This window comes from Schistocerca cancellata, chromosome 9 (assembly GCF_023864275.1).
Source record: "Schistocerca cancellata isolate TAMUIC-IGC-003103 chromosome 9, iqSchCanc2.1, whole genome shotgun sequence".
In the NCBI taxonomy this organism is placed as follows: domain Eukaryota; kingdom Metazoa; phylum Arthropoda; class Insecta; order Orthoptera; family Acrididae; genus Schistocerca; species Schistocerca cancellata.
In genome coordinates this window covers 337,466,091-337,484,051 of record NC_064634.1, presented here as the reverse complement: position 1 = coordinate 337,484,051, position 17,961 = coordinate 337,466,091, and the positions used below count along the sequence as shown (strand labels likewise).

Genomic DNA, 17,961 nt, shown 5'->3' with positions numbered 1-17,961 from the left:
GCACATGTTTCATCATAAGACTGTTTAGCTTGTACGTGAGCATCATGCAGATGCTCAACAAATTCCAATGGCAAACTGAGGAGAGACAGATCATAGGCTGAATAGGAGGGGAGAGGAAAGATTAGTTGAGCATCTTGCAGAAAGCGTAATGGGGACTACAAGCACAAAAGGTAAAATCTCTGTGATTAATGGAATCAGTGGGGCACATTTTTTAGGTTAGAAGCTGGTTACAAACACACAATACTGGAAGAAATTAGAGCAGAACAGGACACTAACACACTCCAAGAAAAAAATTGGGGCACAACAAATAAATTATATGAATGGGATGAAACTTGCTAGATGTGATTCATATGTACAGATAAACAAATGATTACAATTACATAAAAATTGGATGATTTATTCAAGAGGAATAGCTTCACAAACTGAGCGAGTCAATAATGTGTTGGTTTACTTCTGGTCTTCATGTAAATAGTTATTCGGCTTGGTATTGATTCATAGAGTTGTTGGACATCCTCCTGAGGGATACTGTGCCAAATTCTGTCCAATCGACACATCACATCATAATTCTGACCTGGTTGGAGGGCCCTGCCAATGATGCTCCAGTTGGGGAGAGAGCCGGTGACCTTGCTGGCCAAGGCAGGGTTCAGCAAGCATGAAGACATGAAGTAGAAACTCTAGCCATGTGTGGGTTTGCAATATCTTGCTGAAACGTAAACCCTGGATGGCTTGCCATGAAGGGCAACAAAATGGAGCATAGAATATCGCCAATGTACTGCTGGGCTGCGGTAGATGACAACCAAAGGACTCCTGCTATAAAAAGACATGAAGCTGAATTCATTGCTGAAGATAATTATAGTCCAGTCAATGTGATTCCAGGAGTGTCTCATAGTGTATTTGCACCAGTCTGCACAAAAATAAAATTAATTTGTTTTCTAAGAACATTAGAGGGTTGAAAAACAAGACAGATGAGCTTCTTGTCTGTCTAGATGATGTGGAAAGTTCTGAAGTTTTAGATGTTCTGTACCTCACTGAACGCAACGTAGCCACAAGGATAGAGAAGTTTTATCAGGGATTATAGTCTTGCTTCATTTTTGTACAGAGTTAACATAGAAAAAGGAGAATTTGTAATGTACATAAAAGTTGGACACAAAGTCAAAAATAATTAAACCAATTGTTTTTGCATTGGTCACAACCTAGAAGCATGTGCTTGTCGGTAGTTGCTACATAATATTTCTCTGATAATTGTAACAGTTTACTAATCCCCACTAAGAAATGTTCAGCTGTTTATGAGAAATCTAAATACATTATTGAGCTACTTGCCAGACAAAAAAAAAATTACTACTTTATGGAGTTTTCAATGTAGTTTTCTTAAAAGATACATACAGGAAAAATTAACTAGAATCATCAGTTTGGTGTTTTAGGTCTAATGTCAGTAATAGATTTTCCAATTCCTTTGCAGTAAGATAGTATACTACTGATTAATAACACTTTGTAGAGAGTGCTCAGACTGACACAACTAATGTGTACCCAATTTCTAATGGTCTCTCTGGTCATGATGCACAACAACTACAACCCTGTGGCAGGTTCATACAAAGCAGTGAGGCTTATTAATGAGAACAGAATACAATGTTATACGAGTATGTTACAAAGGTGGTATGGGATGAGGTATATACAGTATAGAAAGAGATCTCAATATCACAGTGAATTTATTCTGTAGTATTTATTTATTTTATTTAGCGTATGGCTCATAACATCACAGTAAAACTTACAGAAACAACACGATTTAAAAAAAATCACATATGTATAAACGGAACAATAAATAACAGTTTGTATATAAGGACACCACCAATTACAAATTTACACTCACAGAAGAGCAATCACAAGCAGACGTCCAGCTTAGATAATATATAGTTGATTGCCTCTTGGGTCGCCATTAGGAAATCCTGTGGGTCGCCCTCATATGCCCTTAGTGGGCATTCCTACACAATGTGTTTGACCATCTGTCTCTCAGTGCCACAGTCACAAGCGGCCGAAGGAAGTTTACCCCATCTGTGTAAGGAGTCGGCGCATCTCCCACAGTTGGTTCTGATGCGATTAAGAGTTGACCGAACTTTGCGAGGGCAATCAAATCCTTTCGGTTTACTAAAGATGCATGGCACACTGTGGCAGTTTACTGCTGTTCTGCTCTCCCATTCCTCTTTACATCAGTCATTTATTTTAAAGTTGGTTTGGTGCAGAGCCTGTGCGGTCTTTAGTGGAGGATGCCTAGACCGGAGTCGGTTTCCTCGGATGTCGTGAGTATCTTCATGGATTTGTAATTGAGGGTTGGTCATCATTTTTTGAAATTCTCTAACCAGAGCGTGTTCTCGGCGCAGATTAGGAGGGGCTATGTTACTGAGAACTGGCAGCCACACTGTAGGAGTTGGCCTGATATAATGCGCATTGTTGCATTAAGTTGGCTATCTACCATGTGTGTGTGTTTGCTGTTGAGCCACACTGGGACACAGTATTCTGCCACTGGATACACCAAGCCAAGTGCGGATGTTCTTAAGGTAGATGCTGTGGAGCCCCAAGTGGTGCCACAGAGCTTTTGCAATATGTTGTTGCGTGTTTTAAGTTTCACTGCAGTTTTCGTCAGGTGTTCTTTGAATGTTAGTGTCCTATCTAGGGTAACCCCAAGGTACTTTGGGTGTTTGTTGTGATTTAGTAATTTCCCATCTAGATATACATGTAGTTCTCTATTGGCCATTTTGCTGTTCAAATGGAGGCAGATACTTCCGTCTTTTTAGTAAATTTGTGTCAACATTTGAAAGTTGCTTTCTAAAAAGTTATCCACAAGACCCACTAAAAAAAAATCGTGAATTACTACAGGAATTAAAATCTTACGTAAGAGGAGGAGGGGAATTTATATAAAGCCCTGAATAAGTCAAGATCCATCATTACTTGCATTCTACAAAAAATACTGTAGTATTTTAAGGAAAATCATTAAAATGTTGAGACATGCATGTCCTGATAAAAATAAATAATGCTGATGATAAAATTTCAACTATATGGAATAATGTCGAATGGGAGACAGGACAGCCAGTCAGTGTACAAGATACAACAACAATTAAACTAAATGACAATGTTGTGACTGATAATTTGCAAGTTGCAAGTACTTTTAACAATCACTTTCTAATTGTAGCAGCAGAAATAGGATTAAAAATTTCAGTTTCAGAAGCAAGACACTGTATTAAAAATGTCATTCCACATAACTTTAAGTAACTAGAAGTAGCATCAACATCCTTCATTGCAATTAATAGAATTACAAAAATTCTAAAAAAATATATAAGCTCAGGTTATGTTGATGGAATTTCGAATAGAATTCGAAAAAGTTGTTCCAACTTAATAAGTAACGTCTTTAGAGATATTTGCAAAGCATCAGTGGCATATGGAATTTTTCATGACAGGTTAAAATATGGAATAATTAAACCTCTTCATAAGAAAGGAGGAGAGACAGGCTTAAATAATTATTGTTCAATTTCCTTACTGACATCTTTTCCCTAAACATTCAAAAAAGTAATGTACTCAAGAGTAGTCATACACTGAAATGGAAACAATTTATTTACCTTACCACAGTTGAATTCTAGAAGGGTTGTTTGACCGAGAATGCTATTTATAAATTCACTAAGGAAATAGTACAATCCTTAAATAACAAAATATCTCCAGTCGCTGTTTTTTGTGAACTTTCCAAGGCATTTGATTGCATACATCACGTTTCTATTACAAAAACTCAAGTTTTGTAGAACTGATGGCTTGTATATAGTTTGTTTCGAATCATTCTTAACAAACGGAATGCGCTGAATAACTCAAACAATGTCGAAAGGGTAGAAAATTTTAATGACTGGAAAAAAAAAGAACCGAAAGGATGACCCCACAGGGTTCAATTTTGGGTTCACTCCTATTCCTTATATGAGGTGTGTAAGAAAAATGATGAGACCAACAACACTGTGAGTGATCTGGCAATGCTGGGTCGTTCTACTTGTGTAGATCAGTGTACTCATTCCCTTCAAAGGCTCAGTCCAAGGTTAAGCTCTGTACAACCATCACATAATTTTTGAGTGTGTCATCAGTGACATTGTGTTTTTGTTTTGTGTTACAAAAATGGAACAGCTGAATTTAGAGCAATGTTATGCATCAAGTTTTGTGTTAAACTTGAAGAATCAGCGAGTATGACATTTGAAAAGTTCAAACAAATCTATGGGCAACATTCATTATCAAGAGAATAAGTCTTTTGCTGGCATAAATCATTTCTGGAAGGCAGAGAACACACTGAAAATGAACCTCACTCAGAGACCAAATCCAATATCAAAACGATCCTCATTTGCAGTAGGGGCATTATGCATAAATAATTTGTTCTTCCAGGACAAACTGTCTACAAATGTTTTACAAAGATGTCCTTTAAAGGCTCAGGAAATGGGTGGGTGTAATGAGACTGGACATTGCAAACAAGTGGAGACTGCATCCTGACAATGCCTCTTGTCACACGGCCACTTCTATAACGGTATGTTTGATCCCAAATGGCATTCCTGTTGTTCTAAAACCCCCTATTTGCCTGATCTGAGTCCTTGTGAATTTTTTCTTTTCTCGAAATTCAAAAATGTATTAAAACAATTTCATTTTGGGATTCTGGAGAACACTCAAAAGAATGTGGCTGACATGTTAATGGCCCTACCAGGTGAAACCTTTCAGTGCTGCTACTGAGATTTGGAACATCAACTCCACTGGTATATAGCTGTCGAAAGAAGCAATTTTGAAAGGGAGAGTATTGTTGTTTGAAAAAAATAAAAACTTTAGCAGATAAAAAATGTCATTTTCTCACACTCCTCGTATATGTTAATGACCTGTCACACAGCATTCGACAAGCATAGTTTGAACTTTTTGCAGATAACACTAGAGTTTCAATAAACCCCTCTAGAGAGACAGCAACAGAAAGACGGTAAATGATATTTTCCAAAGAATTATAAGATGGTTCACAGAAAATGAACTCTCCCTAAATTTAGAAAAAAAAACACTATATTCAATTCCATACAACAAATACTTACACAAATGCTTGATGTAGCACAAGAACAGTAGTCACTAAATGGGGTAGAATGCTCTAAATTTTTAGCTGTAGGCCCTAACATATTGATGAAAACCTGAACTGGAAGAAGCATATTACTGAGCTCCTCATACTACTTAAGTTCAGCAGTAGTATTCACCCTTTGCATCATTGCTAATCTCAGAAACAAATGAATCAACCTCCTGAAACATTTTGCATATTTCTACACAATAATGTCTAATGGGATAATTTTCTGGGATACCTCATCACTTACTTAGCATGAAAGGATTGATATAGGCCACAAAAGTGAGAATAATATGTGGTGTTCACTCACAGATGTCATGTAGGTACCTCTTCAAGGAGCTAGGTATTCTACTTGCACCGTCAAAACACATATATTCGCTAATGAAATTCTTCACAAATAATCCATCACAATTTGAAAAGAACAGTCCGTACCTACAACATTAGAGGGAAAATGACCTTTATTACCATTACTAAAGAAGTTGGTGGGTCAGGAAAGAGTTCAATATGCAGCAATCCCACTAACAAATTTGTACTTAAAAACTGGTAGTCAGAGGAAAAAATATCTTATTTTTATGTGTGGTTAAATGAGTCGGACTATCGTAATAAAGTAATCATTGATGTTAACACCAATCACGTACACATATCCTGTAAATTGATTTGTTTCACATCACTTTGCTAAAAGAACTGTACAAGTGATCTACAGAACATGTAACTGACTATGTTAGGAGAAAAGTACCTTGAAAAAGCCAACAGGTCCTCCTCCCACACTAATCAGTTGCTGTAATTATCGAATTTTTCAAACAAAGGATTTTTTTTAACTATAGACCCTGATCCTCTTCTTCTTCTTCTTCTTCTTCTTCTTCTTCTTCACAGACTAGTTCATCTGGCCAATTCCAGTTTAACAGTCCACCACTTTCTGGGGTATCTCACTCTGTGCCTTCCTGTAAAGGTGCAACATAGAGCTGATTTTGACATGATTATTGTTCATTCTCACCATGTTTCAAACTTCTATGTTCATTAATTTTAGCACTTACAGAATAGCTATTTAATTCTTTTACGGTATTCTCATTACATACATAATGTATTCTACAATCACCCTTATCTGCAATTAGAGTTCCAATTTCTGCTACTTTGATCTGAGATTCATCTCTGCACGTTACATCCCATGTCTAACTTCTATACTAGCTGAGCCTGCTGTTGTTCTGTAGAATCTTACGGCTAGGCATGCACAGGTAATTTTTCAGTCGACACGACTAAGCAACTACTATTGCGAGTACATTGTGGTGAGTGTCTTCAATACTTGGTGAAACAAAGGCAAAACCATGTCCACACTTTGTGGGGTTAATGGCCATTCCTCATTACAGATGTCAGACATCGTAGGCTGGATGGGGTGGTAAAACAGGACAGGTGGCGAACTGTAGTGAAACTAACATCAGACTTTAATGCTGGGCAGAGTACAAGTGTGTCTGAACACACACTGCACCAAACACTCTTAATGATTGGCCTCTGCAGCCAACAACCCATGTTCATGCCAATGTTAACACCACATCAGCACCTATGACTGAAATGGGCAAATGACCATTGGCACTAGATGTTAGCACAGAGGCAGAGAGTTCCATGTTCTGATGAATCCCAACACCTTTTTTATCATGCCGGTGGGAGGGTGTGAATCTATCGTCTTCCAAGAGAACAGCTCCTTGAAACCTGTAATGCCAGATGGAGACAAGCTGCAGGTGGCTCCATTATCCTCTGGGGAACATTCACCTCCACATTCAGGGGCCCAGTGTAGCCCGTGCAAGGCACCATGATGGCCAAGAAGTATCATACTCTGGTCGCAGGACATGTACTCCCCTTCATGACGATCAGGTTTCCTGAAGGCAGTGGCATATTTCACCGGGATAGTGTGCCACGTCACAAGACCAGGAGTGTAAGGGAGTGTTTCCAGGAACACAGCACCAAGCTCTAATAGATGTGGTGGCCACCGTAGCTCGCCAGATCTGAACACGACTGAACACATCTGGGATGTGATTGAACATGGCACCAGAGCTTACTGCCCCTCCCTAGATTTTACGGGAATTAGGTGACTTGTGTGTGCAGATGTGCTGCCAACTCCATCCAGTGATCTACCAAGGCCACATTGCTTTCAATCCATGGTGCATCACCACTGTTATCTGGGCCAAAGGTAGACATCTCGGCTATTAGACTAGTGGACATAATGTTCTGGATGATCAGTATACAACTGTACATTTTCTAAGATTAATGGTGCCGGCATTGTGGGAAGCAGCTGGCACTGCCAACCCCTCACTGCTCAGCCCTAATGCAGAGGCAAGAGACACCTCCTGCTGCTGCCAACAGCTACCCCCATCAGCCTGAGCTTGTCGTGGATAAACTGTGTACTCAAATTATTTCAAGTGTATGACTTGTTATAATATTACACTAAAGGCGCTGATTTTTGGTTAAAAGGAATCTTTCAACTGAAATGCCATAATCTCAGTTTTTTGATGGTGAGATCTTGCAATTATCTTTCAGAAATTTCGGTTGGCAAATAAACTGACTTTCGGAGGTCATCTTCTAAGATTGCTAAAACTGCTTGTACACCTGTGAATAAGAGGGTATTCACTGTCTTCTGCTGACTTAGCTGACAGCAGGTGCCTCTGCTTTCCAAACTCGAAACATTTTGTCAATGTACAAGGTGATCAATCTTAATGACACACTGGAGCCTTGTCCAAAATCGCTTGATTTATTATTATGGGTTTCAATGTGCATGTAATTTTTATAACTTGTGAGACATAGATTGACAAGTGCCTATTAGAAAGTACTTCATTGAGCTTTTGCCTGTTCAATAATATTTGGAAATTCATGACAAAACACAAATGTAGAACAAATAAAAACAATCAATCATCACACAGAGGAAGCATTAAGTAATGCATAAGCACATAAATATGACGCTGCACAGTATATTTAATTTTACTAACCACTGATCCTCCCCCTCCCCCCCCCCCCCCCCCCCCCACCACCCTCCAGCCTTCCACACAATAAAAGTTCTTGCATTAATTTCCCTTCTTTCTGATTTAGGCAATGGGTATATTGTTTCAGTCATTACTGTTCATAACCTGATGACTGTACAGCCAATTATAAAGTACAAATATAGTGCACTTCGTATTCTCACTTAACAAACAGTGGTAGCAGCCAGTATTCTCCTCATCAATAACGTTCTAACTACACCATAAATTGTTCTATTGGGTAACTGTCAACTGAAAGCACACTACCTGGCAAATAAATGAAGCATCCATAAGACATGTTTGAATGTCAGTATAACTTTGTACACGTACATGCCATCAGTGAGAACTTGAGAGCAGGAGCATACTCGTCATCAAGCTACCTGTCAACCATGTCTGATGACCCCAAAGGAGGAATACCATGTTGTGCACCAAGCACATTGTAAGACCTTCACATCTGCACCTGCCATCAAAAATAAGTAGTGGACTCCTTGCAATGTGCTGTGACATTCCGCACCATTGGTCGGAGAATAGCAGCAGCCAGACATGAGAATTACCATCCCATGGTGCCATGACTCAGAAACATGGACGCTGATGAATGGCATTGCATTATGTTTAGCAACAAATCACTGTTCTGCACTACCTCAGATGACCAACAGTATAGCAAGTATGGCAGTGATCATGGGGGGGGGGGGGGGGGGTCCATTCTTCTCATGTTTTGGTAGTGATTGAGGGAACACTTATAGTAGAATGGTACATCTCATATATCCTGCATCTTCACATGTTACCTCTCAGATGTGATAGTATTATGGTGCCATTTTCTAACAGGCAATGTTCATCCGCAAACGGCATATGTCTCTGTGATCTGTTTGCGTGATGTTGAGGTACTCCAGTGGCCAGCATGTTCCCCATATTAGCCTGGAACAGAATACATGTGGGCTTAGCTCAGATATCAACTCCATCCCAGTGCCAGTATTCAAGTTATCAAGTACCAGTTACAACAATTTGGACCATCAGACCAGAAAAAGATGCAACAGCTTTATGAAGCCCTTTCCCACCAAACCAGAGCTTGCTTCGAGGCGAGACAGTGCAATGTCGTACTGATAAGTTGTAATATTTCTGGCTTTGCAGCCATCATATTCAGGTTCAAGAAGCTAATCTGAGAGCAGTTGAGGAGGCAGCAGTGGGAAGCTGACACAATGTAGCATAAGGCAGTTTATTCGGTATGAGTACTGTGAGAAAGACCACGTAAATTGTGGTCCTTTTCTGTGATTGGCTGCTGCTTTCAAAAGTTGCACACCAAAATGATAATCTTCTGTTATTAATATTACAAAATCTAAACAACCTATTTACTTCCATTTCATATTAAAGCATCTCTCAACAGTGTGCTATCATCCCATTACTTCACAACTATTAATAACCAGCAGCATAATAAACAACTGCTAAACAAAAAGGCAGATGAAGCATTTCAGATCGCACCTAACTTAGGTGGTGGGCAAAGTAGTTCGGCGGTAAGACCAGAGCTGGTTCAGCAGTCTCGGAGGATAGACGTGTTGTCTGCCGTGGTATCAGTTAAGACTTGATTTGTGATGTCTAGTTTGTAAAAGTGAGAGCTGGACTGACAGTCTCAGAGGGCAGATACATTGTCTGGATAGACACATTGTCTAGTGCGGTCGGCATTAGGTTAACACTTTGTGAGCAACTTATGGTTATTTGGACATGTAGCTGAGAATATTATGATATTAATTATGGAAATACGCAGTTTATTATTTTGTTGAAGAATGGAAATTATTTGTCACTCCAAAGTGGAATGTAATTGTGTAGTTTCTCAGGTTCTGCTAATAAAAGGCAAGTGGCATCCTGTATAAACAAACTAATTGGAAATTTAATCATTTATAAAATATTTGTTCCCCACTAAGAGTTTATTACAGGCTCAAGATAATGGATTCGTGATCTATGTGCTGTTTTCTGCACTGGGGATGACAACTATAGAAGACTGCAGTTTGGTGAACATTTGTTAGAACTTGTGCATTCCACTCAAGGTGGCGAAAGCAAATAGGTACCTCATGTGTACTCCTGGCTTAGTACAATGAGGTCAGTGACACATTATCTGTGGTAACACAGAGGAGGTATGAAGGAAAGATATTTTTGAGGAAAGGGGTTTGTCATATGCACATATATATCGCCCTCTCTCTTTTTCAACTTGCCATAAATTTGGCTCATACTGCTAAGTTCTTTATAAATTTGATTCAATTTTGTAATTACTGCACCAAAATCATCTAACCTCCCCCACCTGTCACGTTTTGTTTCCTCCTCCCCTTTTGGGTGCTTCACTTTGGTTTGCCAGAAATCGCACTTTATATAAGAGGCTGCTGCTACAAGGTAATGTTCTGCAAAATTATTTTCTCAGTCTCCACAGTTTAGGCTGCTGAGAGAAAGCACTGGCTCACTGTTCCCATTAGCAGCAGATAGCACTATTCCAAATAGCAGTAGTCCTCTCAAGCACTGTTCTTGGCAGCCTTGTAATAAAGAGTAATTTTACTATACATAATAAACCGAACCCAAAGCATAACATTACAGGAACTCCATGCTTCAGTCTTTGAATCTAGATTGCATCAACCACAAATAACTAATTTCTGTAAGTATAACACACATTCTATAATGAGTCAGTACTTGGAAAAAGGGTAAAAAAAAAAGTGAATACTACAGGAGAATTCATCAGGACTGATACAGGCAATACCACAATGAGTGCACACAGACTCAGCCTCCAATTTACTTTATGCTCATATTCTGTAAACTTTTTCACTGTGAAACAAAAAGTAATATTCTTAGTTCTGTTCTTAGTTCTGTTGAGATAGAGTACCAATTCCTTCCATGGACCTATGCCTCTACTTTGTCTCTTCAGGCAAACAAAAATCTGGGGTGCTTCTTCTTTGAGAAGCAAAATCAGATGTTTATAAACTACTATCTCACATATTTGACATGCAATTTTCATTCATTTACAACAGATCTCTAAGACTACAAAATTTGAGTAGTAGCATTAACAGTAGAAAGTCTTGCTGCAACTGGCTACACTCTTATATTCAGTTTATTTACAAGACTTGAAGTTAATAAATATTTTATTCAAAACAAAACTTATATAACAATTTTATTTAGGAAAGTCGTTGAACCACATTTTTATTTGGTTCATGGACTTAATAAGGTCAAGACCAAATTTTGCAGGTCTTGGCATCAAGACAAAATGATAATATTTCTATCTATACTAAATCAAATTTTATTACCTAAAGTAAACAGTCAATATTTTAGATGCTAAGCAAAGCAAAAAATGCAACCAAAAGATGAAAAAGTGGACCACAAATAAATTTAGGCCCATACTGACATCACCCCTATATCCTCTATATAGGGGAGGGGGGGGGGGGAGGGGGAGGGGGAGAGAGAGAGAGAGAGAGAGAGAGAGAGAATGCTTCAGAGCATGCTTGCTGTAGTCGAGTACTTGCATTTCATCAGATTTCTGATTTGTAAAATTCAACAGTTGTAATGACAGATATTCCATAGCCAATATGGAAACTGACAGTTTAGCTCTGTCTAAGCCACAGTGATGTAAATTGACAAATTGTAAGTTTGAGTTTGTGAAAGACTGAATGTGAAAATCCATGCTACAAAATTATAAATTCAATAATATGGGAAATTACTAACCTGTTTTGGTGCCCCATATATTTTCTTCACGATTACCATGTGTTTATTAAAATACAAAAAATGGAAAGTCCAGGTTGGAATATGAACAGTATTATTAAAAGGCTAGACTGCTACTCATAATGATGATATGTTGAGTTGCATACATGCACAACAAAAAGGCTGTTACACATTTGAACTTTCACACAAAGCCTTCTTCAGAATGGAAAGCACACACATATTCACAAAAGCCGCTCCAGCCAGAATGGCTGGAGAAAGCGATCGTGCGTGCGTGCGTGTGTGTGTGTCTGTGTGTGTGTGTGTGTGTGTGTGTGTGTGTGTGTGTGTGTCGAACATTCACTGTGTCATCTTAGCAGCAAGTAGCAATATACAGGGTGTTACAAAAAGGTACGGCCAAACTTTCAGGAAACATTCCTCACACACAAAGAAAGAAAATATGTTATGTGGACATGTGTCCGGAAATGCTTACTTTCCATGTTAGATCTCATTTTATTACATCTCTTCAAACCACATTAATCATGGAATGGAAACACACAGCAACAGAACGTACCAGCATGACTTCAAACACTTTGTTACAGGAAATGTTCAAAATGTGCTCAGTTACCGAGGATACATGCATCGCATGGAATCCCTGATGCGCTGATGCAGCCCTGGAGAAAGGCCTATTGTATCACAGCCATCCACAATATGAGCACGAAGAGTCTCTACATTTGGTACCGGGGTTGCGTAGACAAGCGCTTTCAAATGCCCCCGTAAATGAAAGTCAAGAGGGCTGAGGTCAGGAGAGCGTGGAGGCCATGGAATTGGTCCGCCTCTACCAATCCATCGGTCACCGAATCTGTTGTTGAGAAGCGTACTAACACTTCGACTGAAATGTGCAGGAGCTCCATCGTGCATGAACCACATGTTGTGTCGTACTTGTAAAGGCACATGTTCTAGCAGCACAAGTAGAGTAACCCGTATGAAATCATGATAACGTGCTCCATTGAGTGTAGGTGGAAGAAACTAAAATGAGCTCTAACATGGAAATTAAGCGTTTCTGGACACATGTCCACGTAACGTCTTTTCTTTATTTGTGTGTGAGGAATGTTTCCTGAAAGTTTGGCCATACCTTTTTGTAACACCCTGTATTCTTCTCACAATATTGTTTATTAAAGTATTGTACATGATGATACAGTTGAGTTTAATTTTCACTTCATTCCATTTTATTGTTCTTGAATGCTTTGATCAGGTAAATGCTTAGTTAATTGTACTGAAGTGTACAAATCTCACAATACAGGATATCTACCAATATACACTCTGAGGACCCTAACAAAATTTAACAGGGGGCTGTTCGTAGTTAATGCTTGTCTGTGTATACTGACTGTACTCATTGTGACATGGTAATTGTACTCATTGACTGTTAGCTGTCAACTGACTGACATAAAAGTTCATGTATTGAACATTCATGTCCTGACTGAGTGAAGAAACTGATTGACTGTGATTGTACTAACTGTACTGACTCAGTACTCACCACAGACTGACTGTGGCTTTGTGCGTGACACATATTTAAAGCCAGTGGAACTATTCCACCTTGATATGTTTCAGGTGATAGTTATTTTGACAGAATTACATGAAATTTTGGTAAATATCCACATTTGAAAATTCTAGAGCAGTGAGAAATCAATCCAAAGATTAAGATGACGTATCTGATTTCATGACGAAAAATATATAAATAGTTGGCACTATCACAGACCTGTTGTTTAAAAAAAAGTGTTTTTGCTGAAAAATTCACACTAATTTTTCATGTCCTTTTTATTGCTGATGATAAGCAGAGGTACCAAAAATTCTAATCTTCCACAAATGATGATCTTTGTGAAAGGATATTCATATCACAATACCTGTGCACCCCCCCCCCCCCCCTCTCTCTCTCTCTCTCTCTCTCTCTCTCTCTCTCTCTCTCTAAAATCATCTCTTATTCATAGCCCATTTCCAACACCTAACACTATTAAAAGCCTAACATAAGATGAGTATGACTGTGTGCAATAGACGTTAACAAAATAAGGTGACATCCATCTTCTCAGAAAGCACACTGCTAAGCTCTTTGCTGCTTGTTTTTCATCGTGGGAGTCTCTTCATTAATCTGTATGAAACATAAATCATAAGCTCAGATAAATATACAGAAAATCACTTTTTTATGGTTATCAACAAATGAAGCCTATAAAATCAACACATTGCAAGCACTATACCTCCAGCAATGTCTATAACGCCCTCTATCAAATCCCTGATATTTCAATAAATAGCAGAAATGGTGACAAAAAGAGTACAATAAGTTTCAAAAAATAAAGACTTTATTAAAACATGTAAATAAATTTTATTGTATCACAATTTCACAACTCAATACAAAATAAAATTTGTTTAAAACTGTTCTTTCATTATGAATGATTAGTGGTGTTGTTACAGCACATCTCACTGCAGAGTGCACTTCAGTGCACATGCAACCCAATCACCTCAGAGGACTGAAGCAAAGTCCAACACATTTCATCAAATGAAATCAATCTTTAATAAAATCTTCATCCATCTTCTGAAACTTTTCACTCAGGTCTGGTGGAACCTCAACATTTTTCAAGTTGTCTTCTCCAATTTCATCTTCAGTCCTAGAATGAAGAATTCACAACATAAATGTTATTCATGTTAATCAACATCTAAGAACATAAAATATGCACATTGATATACTTGACTTTGAAGAGAATTATAGTTATAAAGTTAATCAAGCATTCTACACTACAGGGCAGTGCAATTAAAAGTAGCCCACCTCCCCTTTGAATGTGAATGCAATATTTTGATTTCTGAAATAGAGTAAATAGTTACAACAGTGGAGAGTTTAATGTAATAATTGATTATTAACATTCTTCAGTCAGCATTTCAGTTTATTTCATCAATGAAGTTAGACATTTCTCTTTGTGGTCTGCAAAGTGACACTCTCAATAGAATAGAGAATTGAAACTGTGGAACCAAATGGGAAAACAAATTCAATTAAGGAAACTGACAAAATTTTCGAGGTCAAATACCCAGATAGGGGGACTACCAGCAAAGCAAGCAATACAGAGCCTGTATAAAAATTGGAGCACCTATGGATCTGTGCAAAATGTAAAATGACAAAGAATTCCTTCACAGAAAATATTGCAGACATTCACAGAAGGATTACTTAGAGCCCAAAGAAGTCTACACATAAACTGTCCCAACAGGTGCATGTAATTAGGAGTAGTTTCCAACAGATATGGAAAAGTCTTAATTTGAAGCCATATCGTGTGACAGTTCTTTAGCAGTTGCAGGAGGACAGTCAGAAACATGTAGATTACTGTGTATCATGTTTTAATATCATCAATGATGTCTGTTAGACTTTTCCATTACATCATGAGTGACAAAGAATGGTTTCATCTTTCCAGTCTCTAATTCACAGAACCCGAGGTACTAGGCAATGGAGAATCCTACCACTGTGTGTCAGCAATCACTCTATGTTCAAAAAATCAAAGTTTGGTATGATGTAACAGAAATGTGCATCATTTGGACCGATATTTTCTGAGTCTATCCTCAACACAATTGCATGCATGGAAATTTTCGATACTTTTGTGCTCAGCTTATTGAATATGAAAGACAATACTGCTTCTTCCAGCAACACGCCTGCATCTAATGTAACCATGGAACAAGTCCACAATGTCTTCACTGGGGAACAAACTGTCAGCAAACATTTATGGCCACCACATTCACCAGATCTAACAATGTGATTTCTTCCTGTGGGAACAAGTCCACAATGTCTTCACTGGGGAATGAACTGTCAGCAAACATTTATGGCCACCACATTCACCAGATCTAACAATGTGATTTCTTCCTGTGGGGACACTTGAAGAGCAAGGTCTATGAAACAAATCCACACACAATCCAGAAAATGAAAGACAACATCAAACGTGAAGTTACAGCCAACAATACCCAAACTTGACATCAAGTGTATCTGAATATGCTTAGATGTGCACAGCTGTGTATTGATGTTGCAGGGGGTCACGAATTTTTCATTATAAATAAATGGTAAGTCCATTTCAACTTTTCATTTCCGTAATTTCACTGCATTTAATTTATACTTACACAAGCTACCTCTACCTGTGCCCCAACAGCATTAAGGCTCTTTGTATCGACTCAGTGCCATCAGAGATACATAACTGTGCTCAGGATACAAATTATGCAGTTATTCATCACGAGAAATCACATTTATCTTATGTTCGCTTGTGATATGATGACAAAATGCAATTATCTGTCATATTCTGCACTGGCATAAAGTGCACAGAAAACAAACCATGAAAACTCAACTCAACACTAGATTTATTCTGTTGTTTTATATGTTTCAAGATACACTCTTATTCTTCACTTATCAATGGTGGTCATCTTGAATAGAACACAGAACCTAGGCCTTACTAGGTGGCAACACTAAGCACTAGATCATGGAGGCTTGAAGGATACATTATACATTGGAAGTAAATCAAATCCCTCTGTCCTCTTTTAACACAATGATTCAGGACTTAATGCAACAGTTTCAGTCATCTCATATGAAGCACACAACTTAATACTAGATTAAGCTTTATATCTTAAAAACTAACTGTACATCTTAAATAACATATGAACTTCAATATTATTAATAGTGGCATTTTGATATTTTTATAAAAAGCGCTACAGTTAAAGAATTCTTTGTTCTTTACACATAGGATAACAACACATTTGTGAGGGTACAAGATTTACGATGATTTTATAAGTAATAATTCTGATGGAGGTAGTGGTCTGGTGGGAAAATCACGTACTGTAGCAACATATAAATGAAAAAGTGTGACAAGTTTTGAGTTAGTGAGAAGAGGAGCTTGAGGATTAAAGTTATGCCTAGTTGGGATCATAGTTTCTTTAGATTATTTTTTCTTGTGCTGTTGATGTCATTGTTGTTTGCCTGTTTGAGATATTCCTTTTGGGCTTTTGTGCAGCACTGAGTTTAGTCGAGCTGCACCTGACGTCACCCACAATTGAAGCAAACCGACGTCTACACCGTACATTGCTCCAAGAAATACTGATGAGACATATGTCTGAAGGACGAGAATGTCAACTGCATTAAGGCTCTTTTGTATGTTCATGTTAAAAGCTTGCTTGTAACAAGCAATGAGTGTGAGTTGTTGAATAAACAGTGAAGATAATTGTCCATAAGTTGTTGCATTAGAGTTACTAATAATTACTGTAATGAGTAATTAAGGAGAATCTGTCTGAGTCCACCAACTTTTACTGCATCAGAAGAGTTTGACAGAAGTGGATCTCACAGCATGTACAACAGAATACATGAATAAGGGTGTAGTTCTGTTTTAAGATGCACTGCTGCACATTTTCCTTCATGGTAAAAATGTGTAAATGATGTTTAGTAACAGACAAATGTTTTGTATTCTGAAATTTTGTCATATTTTAATAAAGTAACCAAAAGAAAGTTTAGGTGATATGAAACAGTAATTTCAGTAGAAGAGTCTCCTTATTACACTCACACTAAAATGACTGGAAATATTATAGCATGAAAGATTTTGCAAATACCATGGACATTAAAGAAGTTGTTTTTTATGTGTAACAAGTCAAACAAAACTAAAGCTCGCACTGGATGACAAATTACAATAACATAACAGTGAGGTTAGAAAGTTCATGCATAACAGCTAAACATTTTCCTTGATATGCTTTACTTCATTATGGACATCATTGTTATTTCTTTGGTGTCACTGGTTTTTGGGACTTTAGTTGTGGTCTACGGCATATTTTCTGTCTAATGATTTGTCTCCTGCTGCAGGAGACACCTGCAGAGGCTGCAGGAACAGTGGATTAGGTTCAACAACATTTATTCCTTCAATATGCTACCAAAACCAACTAAACCAATATTAACACCCAACTCAAAGAACCTGTGAGCAACTTTTGTCTGGCAAATGCATATGAATCAGCAGATTGCATTATCCACTGGGACAATTCATAAAGAAGAGATTGCCTTTAAAAGAAAATAATTAGGACTTAAATTGGACAAGGTGTTGGCTTTAGAATTAAGTAAAATCAACAGTTCTAAATCAAGTGGTGAATAAGCTCCAGCACCCACTTTGCTCTCGCACAGCAAACTTTGAGTGT

The 17,961-nt window shown here is 38.0% G+C and overlaps 1 protein-coding gene across 1 annotated transcript in view; it reads right to left on the bottom strand.

The window, feature by feature from the left end:
- Positions 1 to 14,134: 14,134 nt before the first annotated feature.
- LOC126100911 (protein HGH1 homolog) overlaps positions 14,135 to 17,961 on the bottom strand; it is an 86,313-nt gene continuing 82,486 nt past the window's right edge. The window contains exon 7 of the mRNA XM_049911577.1: positions 14,135 to 14,432. Coding sequence (XP_049767534.1) covers positions 14,330 to 14,432 — 103 coding nt within the window. The 3' untranslated portion in view covers positions 14,135 to 14,329. The remainder of the gene's footprint in view (positions 14,433 to 17,961) is intronic.